Here is a 15,247-nt window from a genome sequence, read left to right as displayed (position 1 = left end):
TTTCTAATGTTAACTTTTACGAACATCAAATTTCAACATCATTACTACATATGTATGTACATATAACTATTTTCATACAATCAATTGAAATAATAATAAAATATTTATTTAACAAATACTTTCTTAGCAACTGGAAAATTTATTTTTCTTATACATATTTTACTCAACGCGAAGTTTAACGAACATTTAATTCAAAAAATATATACGTCATAAACTAATCTTTTATTGGTAATTGACAAAAACAAGTGCAGTCATATGTGTACGTACTTCAGAAATATTATACATGTATAGTATGTATGTTTACATATGTACATATGCAAATAAAATATACGTATATATTTACTTGCGTATAAATATGTATTTATTTATAATGAAATGGAAAGGATTTAAATTTCTTATAAATTGTTTTTCTTAGAATGGATCATTTCATACGTATTATACAATGTGCTAATATTGTATATTGCTATAATAAACAATACTCAGATGTGATCTTAAAAAATATTCAGGAAACATTAATAGTGTAATAATTGTGCTTTGAAATTTAGTATTGAATAGGATTTTACAATAACAAATATATTGACCTTTTTTTAAGTATTACTTGACTTCTGTAGTTTAATTAAACTGTTTTTATGCACAAAACTCAGTTATCTGAAAGAAAAAACATTTTAAAAAAAATTTGGAGAAAAATTTTTTAATCGTGTTATTTACAACTTTATTTACTTGGCATAGACAAGGATATATTTATTTGAAATACTGTCCCTACCAATTAAAATCTATTTACTGGATGCATGTATTTGTTTACACATTGCACTTATGTCCTTTCACTTTAGCATTGACACTTTGAGCGTCCTCTTGCGACATCGGTAACTTGGCGACAGAATCCTCGTCAGAATCCCTCTCGTTCGAGTCTATCATGCGAAGATTATTTATATTGAGACAGTCTTCGAAACCTAGATTTTCTATAATATGGCATCGATCAGCGTCAACCAGTAGCCGCTCATCATAGGCGATATTTTCTATGATTCTGCACCGATCCGATTTCACACTATTATTATTCACTATATTGTTCGTTATTCTATCGTTTACCCTGCCCGATTCCTCCCTTTTGATGATCTTGTTGCCCTCCTTGTCGCATATTGTCGTCGTCTGTAGTTCTTGATCGATCAAGGTTGCCGGTTGCCCTCGTTTGCTTATCGTCTCTAGGGGTAATTTCCTATCGTTCGCTATATTTGTAGGGGTGTTTCGAAAGCTCCTTTCAAATTCGGGAGTGTCGGGACTTTGGCAACGGAGCAATCGTAAAAATGCTCTGCGAAATCCTGTGTTCTTCCAAGCGTATATCACAGGATTAATACCAGAATTGGCCATGGCTAATGAGAATACTGCTTTGTATAGGACTTGACTGTCTGGGTTGTATACTCTCATGCTTTGTGTACACACTACGACCAAGTATGGCATCCAACATATTGAAAAGCTTCCCAAAACCATCAACACAACCTAAAATCAAACGATAATATCACTAAAAATTTCATATTATTATTATCGACTTAGCATTTGTTGATAGAAAGTGAAGAAGAAATATAGTTTTGTTCCATAAGCTTACCTGAACACTCTTCCAATCGTTCGTTCCAGTTTGACAGCAAGTTGTTGTTCTCATTCTTCTGGCGTGCAAAGCAGCTTCTCTCCATATTCTCCAATAAAGAATTAGCATTACAACCCATATTAACGAAAACATAGGTGCCAAAATATTCGTTGTATACTCTTTCGGAATGACCTGAAAAAATAATAAACGGAAAGTTAAACACGCTTCAAGTTGATATTTACGTGGAATGTTTTAAAATGTGCATACTTTGTGCATATCACAGGAATCGGCCATGCCCCAATTGTTCCAAAATATTGGGACAAGGCTCAGAGTCACGGCCAAAGCCCAACCGACGACCATCAGAGTTCTGGTCGCCTTTTTGCTCATATATCGACTGTAGTGCAGGGGATGTAAAATAGCTATATACCTATCGACCGCTATGGCTATTAAGTTGAGTATAGAAGCGCAACAAGCTAAAGTTATGAGAATGAACCTTAAAACGCACGTCGCTTTAACTTTTCCCAAGTTGGAGTTGAGATAAAACGCCAAGTGGTACGGTAGGGTCAGACCCACTGTCAAATCCGAGATAGCCAGATTCAACACGAACTGGTTCGAGATGAGATTGGACAAGCGACGACTCAGAGTGACCGCCAGGATTGTTAGAGTATTTCCGCAGAGGATGGCCATCATCAGGAGGCCGTCGATGAAAGTCCACAGCAGCCATAGACCTTCGATGTCATATTCCTGCGTTCCGTTGACAGGAATTCGAATTGTTTCTGAAACATTTTCCGGTATCGACTCAACACTGTCCAACAATTGTACATCGGCGTCAGTTCTGTACAGCGTATAGTTGGACTGGATGGTTTCCATCATTCTGGCGAATGTCTAAGTTATGCGAAACATGTCGGATGTCGTGTCGCATTCTAAAGTTAACGCTCTAAACAGCTTTTTTGCGCTTTGAGATCGGCGGCTGGTGAACGTTGACATGTCGAATTTTCTGAACGAAGTCGCCTCGTTAATCATTTCTGGAATAATAAAACACAAATAGATTAATTTTCATGTAGATAAATTCAAATATTTGGAATACACATTCGCAGTCCATTTAATATCGCTTTTTTTTATCCTGATGTTCATTGATTTAAAATTATATTTTATTTAATTACTATTTAGGCGACTAAAGCTACTAAAATTGTATATATAATAAATTTCATTACTTTTAGCTAAGGTAACCATTTTATATGTTTTTAGGTTATGTGACAAAACCAGGACATTTGTTTGAAAATAATGTTTCTAAATACTTGAGTTATGAAAAACGTTAGAAAATTATTGATGCACATTTATGAAAGAAAAAAAAACGATTTCAATATTTATAAACAGGTCCATTCGAAGGATTCTGCCAGAACACATATCCAAAAAACCAGTACGAGTGGACACCTTACTATTAGCGGCTAACCCATTGAATGCTGACCTGCTTGAGTATTTTAGATTGTGGCTTGGCATTTAGCTTTTGAGAATTACATTTTAACAACAATGAAGAAGATGGAACTAGTTTTGGAAAAATGCATTAATTTATTTTGTTTATTTTATATTGTTGCAAAATATGTTAGAGAGTAAACACACCTTTACAAAACTCGAAATCCTCGGCAGTAGTCATCTAGGGATCGTTCGGATTAGTTACATTTTTTATACCTGCTTTCTATTGGATTTCTAAATAATTCTAGTTGGAAATGTTGGCGAAATTTTCAGCGTGGCGGGCTTTCAACCGAAATGAAGTCAGCACTCAAAGGGTTAATTCAGTCAACTGACAACTGATAAGAAAAATTATTTAATAGTTATTTTTTCTGAAAGTCCCAAGTTTTTCCACAATTTTTTGGTATCGGTTAAAAGAGGGCTTATTGTTTTTTAACAGATTAAGCATTTATTATTTTTAGTGCATACTTAACTCCTGAGGCTTGAACAAGATTTTCAATGTAAAAAAGTATTGCGAATGAATAAATTTACTAGTACAAGTTTTTTATTTGAAATTTTTAAATAATGCTCATTTGTTTTCATTCGATGAAATTCAACCGAACATGGCAACCGAAAAAAAATACAATGTATCGAAAAAAAAACAGGCTTGAATCCAAACATGTACGTAGTCAATGTTAAACTTTCAAACATCTAAAAACTAAAAATAGGCCGAGAAGTTCGAGCACTAGATTCTATGTATATCCGTCTAAGAACTGAATGAATACGCTACTACCGCATTGTGGGAGGGGGTATCCTTTAAAAGGATTTTTTCGGGGATGGGCAAGGAGGAGAAGATAGCTGAAGTTGCACAGCACATCTGCTATCGACTACTACCGACCCTGACCCTCTGGAGGTCGCGCCATCGATCTGAACCATCCTCCCGAGCCGATTTTGCGTAACACCCAAACCCTGCCACCACTGAACTCTTCCCGTAACTTTCAGAAGCCAATAGCACGCCAGGATTCCTCCCACCCTCTCGCAATGCAATTACAATAGTAGCAAATTAAAATTTTACATTATTTTTGGAACACATCACAACAAATTTGAACCATTTGTGACTAATGAGCCGAAATGCTATACGAATTCGGCCTCTAATCTTGACGTTTTTATTCGTTTACGGGGTTTATATTTATTTTTATCTACGCTTTTAATATCAATCGTTTCGCAATCAATATTAGACCGTATATTGTGCGCTTTCACAATTACCGTTCAATTCATAGAAATGTACTTAAGGAGAGGGGTGGGGGGGGGTCTTTTTTTTTTGGCTAATTTATGTGGATTTGTAGAGGTTTTGCGTGTTTCTTTGCGTGCCGTCGATCGATCTAATAATACAATTGAATCGTATCGTTTGTACACACGAGTGCTTAAATTAGAGACGAACTTGTAACAAAGTAGGGCTGGGAATATCGAAAAAATCAATATGTAATCGCAATCATTTGGATTTATTTTAAGGTACATTTTGTATAATAATTGACTGGAATTACATATTTTCAAACATGATTAAGAGCTAATTAACTAAACTTATGTCAAAAGAATTCATTTTTGATTGACCTGTCAATTAAACAGTTCTTTGTGATTTTCAATAGTTATTAGATTCTGCCAAATTTTAAATTCAGTTTTTTTTTTAATATACATAGTATATATGTACATACATATATACGTTGATGAATATTTTTTTATAGAAGATGACAGGCGTTTTTTTATGTTTACTCGTTAAAATGTACATGTCAGCTAAAGACGTTGTTGACGGTACTCGAAAAAATATTGTCAAAAATATGTGCGTTTGTATTTTTATATTTAAACACATTTATTAGAATTTAGAACCGATCTTTCTACATATGTATGTACAATCGTGCAAGAAAAACTATCTTCTGAATGCTGTATTTTAATATTGCAAATTTACTAATGGATGCCAAAACTTTTTTCTCGGATTTTTTAAATCTGTAATAGAGCCGAATTTGAATTACATACATAACATACATGTCTGCCGAGAGCTCACGTTTTTTTAATCCTTGAAACACCCGCATCATTAGAGGTGCTCGTCAGTTCGTTTCACTACCTTTTCCGCATATCTATCACAAGAAAAATTGAGATGATTCATACGCATTTTCGTGAAAATTATTCAATTCACAAGTATTTACCTATCTACATACACAACACTGTGCAATAATAATCGTGGATATGTTTTTTGTAAAATAATCGATAAATCTTTTTTAATATATTGCTATATAATACAATAGAATCCCTCATACATTCTGAGCGGTATCAATTCCTTGCAAATTCTATAGAATCGCTCGTATTTGTCGATTTTGGTTATCTCCTTTAGAGTAAACACGACCAATCGTCGATAGTCGCCCGAGGCAATTTATTTTTCTAAAGATTATGTCGGGAAAACGGATCTTATTTTTTGTGAGTGTAATTTAATAAAAACTCCAAGTATAAAATATATTTATTCAATTTTGTTAAATTAAATAAAAATGTCCAAAAACTATTGATTTTTCGGACTATTTCATACATCATTATCGCATATATATGTATGTATATTATTCGTGCGAACTTTTTATTAAAGCAATAAATTCTTATCGTTTTGTAGTAATTGATCAATAAATATTTTATAGTAAAATGTCAATATACTGTATGTATAATGTATGCAACATTCTTCTTTATTGCCGGCATATAGAAGAAAGTTTTAATGCTTGTAGTTCTGCTTGTTTACTTTTGGGTATCGCAATCGATAGTACTCTCATCAGTTTTCAAGTTCTATTCTGTATTCAACAACGGTATTATATGTATCATTGATTTGTTTCCAAAACACGTTCGCCTTCGAGTATATTCAGCCTTATTTCAACGGGTTTGATTGTTGGGCGAGATGCGTTTATGCTTCAATTACCGGTATAATGAAAATGTATGTAATCAAATCATTTTTAAGATGTCCCAACTGATCCTTCATAACTTGACTGACCCCTGTCACACGGCTTACGTGTTTTTGGATACATCGAGGTATGCTTGTACCGGGTTTTTGGTCGATTCCTCTCCCAGAGTAAGCCCGAGAAAGGATATTCTTAGCCAGGAAAACAATGGGGTAGTATTTATACTTGTATAGGGCGTATTACAAATCACCGTATATTGAATTTGGAGTATTGTCTTCGAGTAGCTTCAAGTTGGGGTGACTTCGAACCCTCAATTTCTCGTCGATTGTTATCATCACGCTCGACGTACTCCCCTTTTCCATGTCGGCGGACCCTCCCCCATGATTATTATTAACCACTACTAACGTGACATTTTAATTGCAACACACTCGATATATAATATGTACATACATTCGTACATACGTGGTGTGTAACCTTCTCCAGAATCGGTCGCGCACACCACCACAATCGCAGCTTACACCATCTTGTTCGTTTCAATCGTTTCCATTATTTACATTTCGATTTTATAGGCCGTTTGTCGATTTTCGTTTTTATCAAATTCATATTTATATTATATACATATTTTCATCCCGACATCCAATTTTCAAGTGTGGCATAATTTCGTTCACACTTCGTCTTATTATTCGTAAATGAGGATGCGTGAACCTGTCGTCTGGAAATGCCAAAGTGAACTGTGGAATGTCAACGCGTATATAAATATAATTTTATTTGTACAAAAACGCTATTTTTGGTCTTGTGGGTGTGTTATGGCAGCCGAGTTACGACAGTAGCAATAATGTGGTCACTTTTTTAATATCACTAGTGTCGATCGTTATATGTATATTACCGTCTTTATATATATGATTTTTTTGTCATGGGGGAAACAAAAACACGGTGGCCGACGTCGTCACAGTAATTTCATAATCATTATCGACGTATATTATATATTTATATATATACAAAAAAATAATGAACATCGCCGTCGTATTATGTTCCGATTTTTTTGAAATTTTGCAGCCGGGAAGCCTTGACCAAAGGTCGTCGATTTGACTATTCTCGCGAATGCAAGTTTAATTAATTATCATTTATCGCGCGAACCAGTGTTGGGAATGTCCGTATTGCATCATCGCTTTTGTACATTTTCGTGTACGTGTACATATTTTTGTTCGAATGTCCATTGTACCTACTATAATTTTGTAATTGCATACGTATGTACATACATTGTAGGTCCATATCTACATACGTAATTCGCTTCGCAGTCAAATTTAGACGATCAGTAAATCCACCGATAGTTCGCGTTTCTTGTGCATTATCTATCGCTCGAATTGCCAAGTTTCTAAATATTGCATTTTAGAAACTTGCGAATGTTTCGAACTCTTCGCACAGCTTAATTTTAGGAAGAAGGGGTGGTAAATTTTTTTAAAAAACCTTAAAAAAAATAAAACCTTCAAGCGATTCAACTGTAATGACTATTGTATTAAGTTATTTATACTTAGTCAAATACCATAGCAATAGTTATGTCCATAGAGCGTACGTACGCTTATAAAATAACCCAATATCCGACAAATGGATATTTTTTACTATCATCTAGATATTTCAGTTTTTGTCCGAATTTGCTGATTTTTTTTCAATAAAAATCACTATCTGTCGATTCATCGTGTTTAACAAAAACGGTAGCCGGGGATCTGTCCTAGATACTTTGAGTTATGGTATGGTGAATCAATCAATACAGAATATGCATAATTTAAATGATACATTGTAAATTTTTTCATCAAATTATTTTGAAAATTCATAAACTATCAGTTTATCATTATTACTTTTTATATTTTATTATTCAAAAAAATATGTGAAACAAATACAGTATAAGACAAATTTCCCGAGGCTTTCTTCGTAATTGACTTTGAAAAGATTAATTATACAAGTATATGATTGTAACTGACAGGGACATGTTTTCCAATTACAGTTCAAAATTTGTTCCCAATTACCTGACAGTGACAAGGATATTGTAGATTTTCTTCAAAAATTGAATTTCGAGTATGTTGAATGCATATTATGTACTTTTTGCACGTCATACATATGTACATATGTATGCATGTATAATGTAAGTGCACTCCGCGCGTCATCTTCATCATCGGTTTTGGCAATGCACACATACCCACAACGCAAATAGTGTTCGTACATGTGCATTATAGACATGAAATTTGCATATCGTAATATGCGCGCGTGGATTTATTTTCGTGAAGACACGTTTTAATATTCCGCGCACGGTTCAAAAACTAATGACCGTTTGTTTGAACTGTCTGTCGTTTCGTATTTGATCTGTCATCGAAATCGCTGTTCGTGAGTTGTCGCCTTCGACATATTCGTTTACGTTTGCGTCAAACCCGACCGGTAACCGATCGTTTTCCGCTTTGATCGCAAGTTCGACACCGTTGTAAAATTAGATACACTCGAGACTGATACGCGTGCCAGTTTTGACCTCCCCCGCAGAGGCTCGTTAAGCCGCTAAAAAGCGTGTTTATGTACAAATTAGACTTGTTTAGCAATAATTTAAGGCTTTTCCGCCGACTCACCCGACGACGGGGTTGCCTTATTCAAAGCGCTCCTGCTGGTATAAATTAACATAAATTACCATTGCTCCCCTTCGTTTCAAGGACGTCTTTATGTACGTATACATACACGTGTAGGTACACACATATGTGTACACTTATGTCGTAACGTTACGCCACTGAAAAAAAAACTGTCTACGATTCAATGAAAAAAAAAAAACTTATTTGAACGATTTCGCAAACTTATCGATTTCTTTACCTTATCATCATTGACTATATTGCTCACATGTCCGCGGTGGATACATGTTTTTTTATTCTTATTCACAGTCACTACCTTTTGAACACTTTTTCGATACGTGCACATAACTCTAATTAATTTATAATAATTATAATGTAATAATTACGCCCACTTTTTAAAATTTACACTTAAGTTTTTGTTGGGTTGATTAATCGTGTGTATGCGCTTATGAAACTCTACCGTCACTTTTCATACGTCGTCGGACGAATCGCCCAAAATGGAATGTATTATTTTAATTATTTAAAACTAATCAATAAATAATTACTTATTATTTAATAATACTGTTGAAGTTGTTTTGTTTAAATTTAAATTTTAAAATTTATTTTTCAAGTCGCGAAGAATTATATGATTGTCAGTTGGTCGGGGCATGATCGGATGCTGCATTTTCTTCAATGTGACTTTGGCGGTCTACATAATGTATGATATGATATGCTCTTGTTCTGGTATACGAGACGCGTGTTACCCTCGCCGACTACCGCACTATACTGACGGCGTCGGTGTGGAGACGCCCGGCGTCTGTCGCTTCGGTACATTTAACGCACACAAATATAGGTATGATGTGTATATGTACGTTTGCACGTGTCGGCTAGTAGTGTTGGGGTTGTTCGACTTTGTGGAACCTTCCCCAAATACGAAAGCCTAGCCCTAGGGCCCGTAAGCTGAGGTCGATCGTAGTCAACTGATCGCCCTTTAGGCGGGCGAATGCTATTACGGAAAACTCGCTGATCGTGTATCGGTTGTTATAAATGTGTATGTGTGTGTGTTTGTGTCCGTTGATTCGCAAAAGTCAATTTTTGCTGAATGGACTTTGCAAGGTTAACGTACTCGTTCTGATGTGATGCAATCCGCCATTGTATTTTTGGGAAATGATTTTGTGTGTGTGTGTGTGTGTGTGTATGTTTCGAAAGTATGTGTCTAGGAGTTTTATGTACTTCGTAGTTGTGTACTTACTAGTAGGTACAATTTGGATTGTAGGGGAAAGCTACTATGTGTTTATGTGAAGTGTGACGTGTAGGGATTTTTCCTGTAGGGGTTGATACGCAGGCGTAATTTTAACCGTGCAGAAATAATTTCAGTTAAATTCTGGATGATTTTTTAATGTTTGTTCAACACTTTTGTTGTAGTTTTTTAACTTTACTTTGTGATGGAATCGAATACGAATCAGTTCATAGTTCAATATTCTTTCGTTGCGCTGTGCCGTGTCGATGCACTTTTTCCATGCAACTTTTAATTACAATATTAATTACGTTTTATTCTTAATGTTTAAATTTTTCATACCCTCGTAAAAGTATAAAAATCCTATTTGATTATTAATTCGAATTGAATTTTTTTGCTTATAATAATTAAGATATGCTTATAATAATTAAGATATGTATGTATACGTAACTGTATAACTTACTATTATCTAAATCTACTGATTACTTTATTAAAAAAAATAAATTGAACTCATTTTCTTTCCACGTCTATTTACATATATGTACGTATATTTTTAATTGGTTAAATTTAGCATAATCCGCAATCTAGCGAAATATAACGGCGTAGCTGCATTTAAATACGATGTTTGCCGTTCCATAATATTACCCGTATCATTTTGCTAATCGCTCCAAATTTGGCACACAACTCGAATTGCGGAGAGCGAAAAACTTATACTATTTTAATCGCTACTTTTGTGATCAAATCGTTCGATTTGAAATAATCTCCAGCGGCAAGTTGCAGTGATTTAGCGTGCTAGTTTTAATAGTATGTATGTAGAAGTGTCGGCGGGGCAACTCGCGGTTGTAACCACCGAAGTGGAAAATTTTTGCCCGAGAAAATTCCTTGATTTATTTCAGCGATTAGTTTTATATGTTGCTCTTAAACTTTTCACATAGCCGATAAGGTTTACTTACTAACTTTTTCGCCGTACGTAATATACGTAATTCACGGATTTTGTGACCGAAATTTGAAAAAAACATGTGATAAAAAAATCTATCAAAAATTCATCGAATTTATTGAGGCACGCTTACTGGTAATGTGTGCTTTTTTACGAATGGTAAAAATAGTTTCATTTTAAGTACTCCATCTACTCGAATCGACCGTATCCGCGGTCGATGTCTTCCTGCGCGCGCGGAATGTCTCACATTAACCTTATCGGCGTGTTGCAAGGTATAAATCACCCCTAGATTCTCACGGGAAGAAATATCGACGACTTCATTGGGTCGATTTACGACGCCGAATTAAGTCAATAAATAAGACCGACGTTCAATATATCGAAGAAATTCGATTTAAGGGTTCAAGCGTTCAAGGTTTCCCGCCCTCGCGAGTGAGGGCTTTCGACATGTGTTGGCCGAAGTCTTGGCCGTGTTAACATGCTGAAGTATCCCATTAGGTGTAAACTCATACTTCTAAAGGAAACAATGCCGTAATTGTTCAAGTCAAGATTCTATTAATATTAGGTACATATACATATAACGATACTGGAAAATGTTGTAATAAAAATTGAACTTTCATGCGCAATTGCCATTTGCCATAATTGTGTTATTGAAATATCGATAAAACATTTTATATCATTTAGGAATATTGGATTGCAGTTTTAACGGATTGATGTCGTTAAGTTACTTAACGATTGAGTTCGTTGTATTCGCACTATTTATTTTTTTTTAAATTATGATGGAAAAGTGTTAATATTTATCTAAGAAAATTGTACGCCACATGCTCGTATGTAAAAAAGGTCAAACATTTCGTTTAAAAATTAATATTGAATTTTTATCATCAACTTGTTATGAAATGTAATACAACTACGAACTACACGTAAAATCATTAATTAAATTGCTGATAATTTTTAAACACCTTAACGACTTTCGTGCGCGTGAGGAAGTAATTTTCTTATCAATCAATTAAGGCTTTTCCGTGATTTTTCTCTATGCTGCTCGAAAAATAAAAGATTATCGCATTTCACGATAGGGCTCGGATCAATGAAGATTATTTTTGTATTTTTTTAAATTGATTTACGTGAATATGACTAAATTTTAACCGAAACATTATGTGTGCGCGTTGTAAAAAATGATTATTTATATATTTTTTTAATATGTGAAAATGTCTATTCAGATTTCACAAAACCTATTGTGAAAGAATTATACGGGTTCATATTTATTTTATGTGTATGTATGTATATGTTTTGCCTTGGAAAAGAAATTCGATAATTTCTATTTTTGAGTGGCTTTTAAAATGTGAACATTGGTATTCAGCATTGCGAGCTCAATTGCTATTTTATATTGTATGGATGTGTATATATTTAGATACCGTGACAGTTTCGGTGCAATTTGTCCTCCACAGTTTGGAATACAGTTAACTCATGGATCAAAACGAGTGCTCTAAATGCAAATTCCTACTGTGGCGTAGCTTAATGAGCATTGTCATACATATTCCCACACCGTATCAATACATTTATTAACACGATATTACTCGCCAAATGTCGATTGGCTTCGTTTATTGAACATCGTTATTATGTTATGAACCCGGTAGCCAGTATGTATGTATGTGTTTCGAAGGTAAACTTAGAACTGGCGCAATTAAAAATACATTACCGTCAGTTAATTTTCATGAAAGGTTTTCAACCTTGAATGTGCGTACCATTAAAACAATTTTACGGGCTGTGTTAGTGGCTAGCGAGACATATCCGAAATTGGTATCATACAATAGCAATTTATCCTGGATTTTGATGATTTCCGACGACATCCGACACTGCATTATTCATGTTACAAACGAGAGGTTTCCTTTGCTATTGAACTCGACGTGATATGATTTGAATATCGTCGCAGGTTAGTATCCTGTTGTCAATTCGAGGATTGGTAGGCACTTGAACATACATACATACATATTTGAGCTTGTAAAGCCTAATACCCATATATGTAGGAAATGAATGTCATATTTTAACCGTTCAAAGGGGTTAACATTTTAAATTCCACGCGATTTGACTGTATCGCCTTATGTTCCTTTTGCTAGTCGCTGTAATACTACGTGATTTGAATTTGGAATCTAGAGTTGTAAATTTCAAACGAAATGTGACAAGCATCGGCGCTCGGAAAGTAAGCCTTGACTGAATCCTGGTCGATTTTGCTGAAAATTTTATATTCATGTTAACTTCATTCCACTCGAGTTTTACAAATATATAAAGTTTTGTTAGTCGTACATTCATCAATATACCAATTCATCAATATTGAGCCGCATAGTTTACATGCCCAAAACACGTTCAAAGTTCAAAAACAGGCAATAACTAACGGTTGGAACTTTCAGACGGTGCTCATTTGATATCCACTTTTCGGCACACGTATATCATTTATTTTTAACATTGTATAATAATATAGATAGACATGTTGTAGAATGAGTTACGATATTTTATTCAGATGGTGGATGTTGAAATTTTTAATATTGTATTTCCGGATCGCGAATAACTTGCTTATATTGGATCCATAAATGTGATCGGAATTTCAGTGTTTTTAAACCGGTGACAAAACTGCTGATGGAAATTTTCGCTTTTAGTTCATTAGGGGTTCGCTTTTCGTCGCTGGTGGTGCTAAAATAGCCTCATTAAATTATTGGGAGAGCGAGGGGAATGATGTATACTTAAACTAGTATAAATTATAATTGAATTTTGCAGTAATTTCATCAAAAAATATTCACGTCATGTTTTACATTGATACAATTATAATTATAAAGTATATGATGAAATAAAAGGTTGTGATCTGTATTTTTTATTTGTATTTTGTCATTCAATATACATTGCTTCGCGTAGCCCGAAGGGTTTGTATAAAATTTGATATTTTCGAAATGTCGTAAACCGCAACAATACGCTTTGGAATTACGCATTTTTGTATGTTTCATTTGAGTGTCCGTTACAATTTACAGTCTCGTACAAAATTTAAATCTGACTTATTTTCAGCCGTTTAATTGTCATCATAACCGTTAAAAAATTTCGAACATGCAAACATATACATATGTATATTTATCTAAAAACTCCGAGGGGACTATTGCAAAATTTTCAGATATGTACATAAATATAGCATAAATATATAATCTGTATGTTTGAATGAATGCTTGTTTGTTTGTTTGGGCTTATGTTTGTCCGCTATACAAAATCTATTTCCAACTTCGTAAACATCAAATTTTGTATGCTATCTCATATTGTCCTTATTTACAACAATTTGGGTAAAAAAAATTTAAAACTTTTATCCGCCCGGGAAACCCTGACACATGGTTTGTATAGCAGTTTCCGTGATCTACAAATTTATGTAAATATGCACTTACATATGTGTGAATACTCATAATTTCCCGAAATTTTAAAATATATAATATTTATTTCACATTTTTTTCCAATATTTTAAGTTTTTATGGTCAATAATGTCAAACAGTACTTTGTACGTTTGTATCTACTTTAAGTTTAAATCCACTATCGGTATTCTTTTTTGCTACACTAAAATTTTCCTTTTCTCACATAGAACATTTTATAAAGTTTGTCTTATCTTTTTTGTAAAGTCTGAATGAACAGTTTTCTTATATGTACTTTCATATATTACAATTACGTGGAATCCAAATTCACTTTCAGAAGCAGATCGACGTTATTAATTCATAATTCATTTTTAGAACCAAAAAAATGTTGGATTTTTTTTTCTTATTATTTGTTTCCCTCTATTTAAGATTTGATTGTAGTCCTCTTGTTATAATCAGAGATCGACTTTGCGTGGATGCTTTTCAAATATCAATAGACCGCTCCATTAGTGTTCAAAGCAAGAGATTAAAAAAAGCGTGGTTGTTCTAAGAATTAGTGAACCATTTTATGCGCGAAAAGTATCCATCCAACGCTGATCTTTGGTCATAATCAGAGTTCGCCGGACAAGTGACCTACAAATAAAGAGCGGACCCAGAGCGCGCCGTTCGATGTTCAATTGTTGTAAATGCATTGTTAAAGGTTCGCCGAACTTTTTTTTTGCACTCTAGCTTTGTAAATAGAGCCAAACCGCCCCGATTCCTGGAAAAAGCCCGCTCTCTATCCGCGCTCTACCTACAAAGCAAGATAGCAAAAAAAATAGTGGACAATAGTGAACCATTTTTGTATGCATAATAAACTTGTTCGCCGATCTCTGGTCTTAATCGTGTTCCCAGATGAACCCATATTTATTGCTATTGGAACCTGCTCCCACGAGTCCCAACCCGTTCCATGTCGCTCCGTGAGCCTTTTGCCTATCGGTAACTATGCAGTTGTTGGATTTTGCTTCGTCTATAATTTTCTGCTTCGCTTGAGTGTCGAGTGTATTTGTCGAACTCTATATGTACATATGTATATGTATTGTATATCTAAAATGTAACGTGTGTGTAAATTGTATTGGGAGAATAAACTTCGATCAATCATAGACAATTAGACAGG

The 15,247-nt window shown here is 34.3% G+C and overlaps 2 protein-coding genes across 5 annotated transcripts in view; one reads left to right on the top strand and one right to left on the bottom strand.

Annotated features, from left to right (window-relative positions):
* Positions 1–15,247, top strand: part of nonC (serine/threonine-protein kinase Smg1) — an 83,178-nt gene that overhangs the window by 9,336 nt on the left and 58,595 nt on the right. The gene's annotated exons all lie outside the window — the stretch shown is intronic.
* Positions 205–9,331, bottom strand: LOC143916130 (histamine H2 receptor-like). 4 transcript variants are annotated; one of them, XM_077437051.1, is made up of 4 exons: positions 9,110–9,331; positions 1,847–2,604; positions 1,601–1,771; positions 205–1,494 (listed from the first exon to the last, which is right to left on the bottom strand). In XM_077437051.1, exons 2-4 carry the CDS (start codon positions 2,450–2,452, stop codon positions 799–801), a joined length of 1,473 nt encoding a protein of 490 aa, XP_077293177.1. In that variant the 5' UTR covers positions 2,453–2,604; positions 9,110–9,331; the 3' UTR covers positions 205–798. The 4 variants fall into 4 exon arrangements, with proteins under 4 accessions (XP_077293177.1, XP_077293179.1, XP_077293180.1 ...); XM_077437053.1 differs by lacking the exon at positions 9,110–9,331 and adding an exon at positions 8,571–8,954 and having other exon boundaries at positions 206–1,494; XM_077437054.1 differs by lacking the exon at positions 9,110–9,331 and adding an exon at positions 8,630–8,727 and having other exon boundaries at positions 206–1,494.

This window comes from Arctopsyche grandis, chromosome 8, assembly GCF_051622035.1.
Source record: "Arctopsyche grandis isolate Sample6627 chromosome 8, ASM5162203v2, whole genome shotgun sequence".
Taxonomy (NCBI): domain Eukaryota; kingdom Metazoa; phylum Arthropoda; class Insecta; order Trichoptera; family Hydropsychidae; genus Arctopsyche; species Arctopsyche grandis.
Note: the sequence above shows the minus strand (reverse complement) of the source record. Positions and strands in the feature narration are given on the sequence as shown.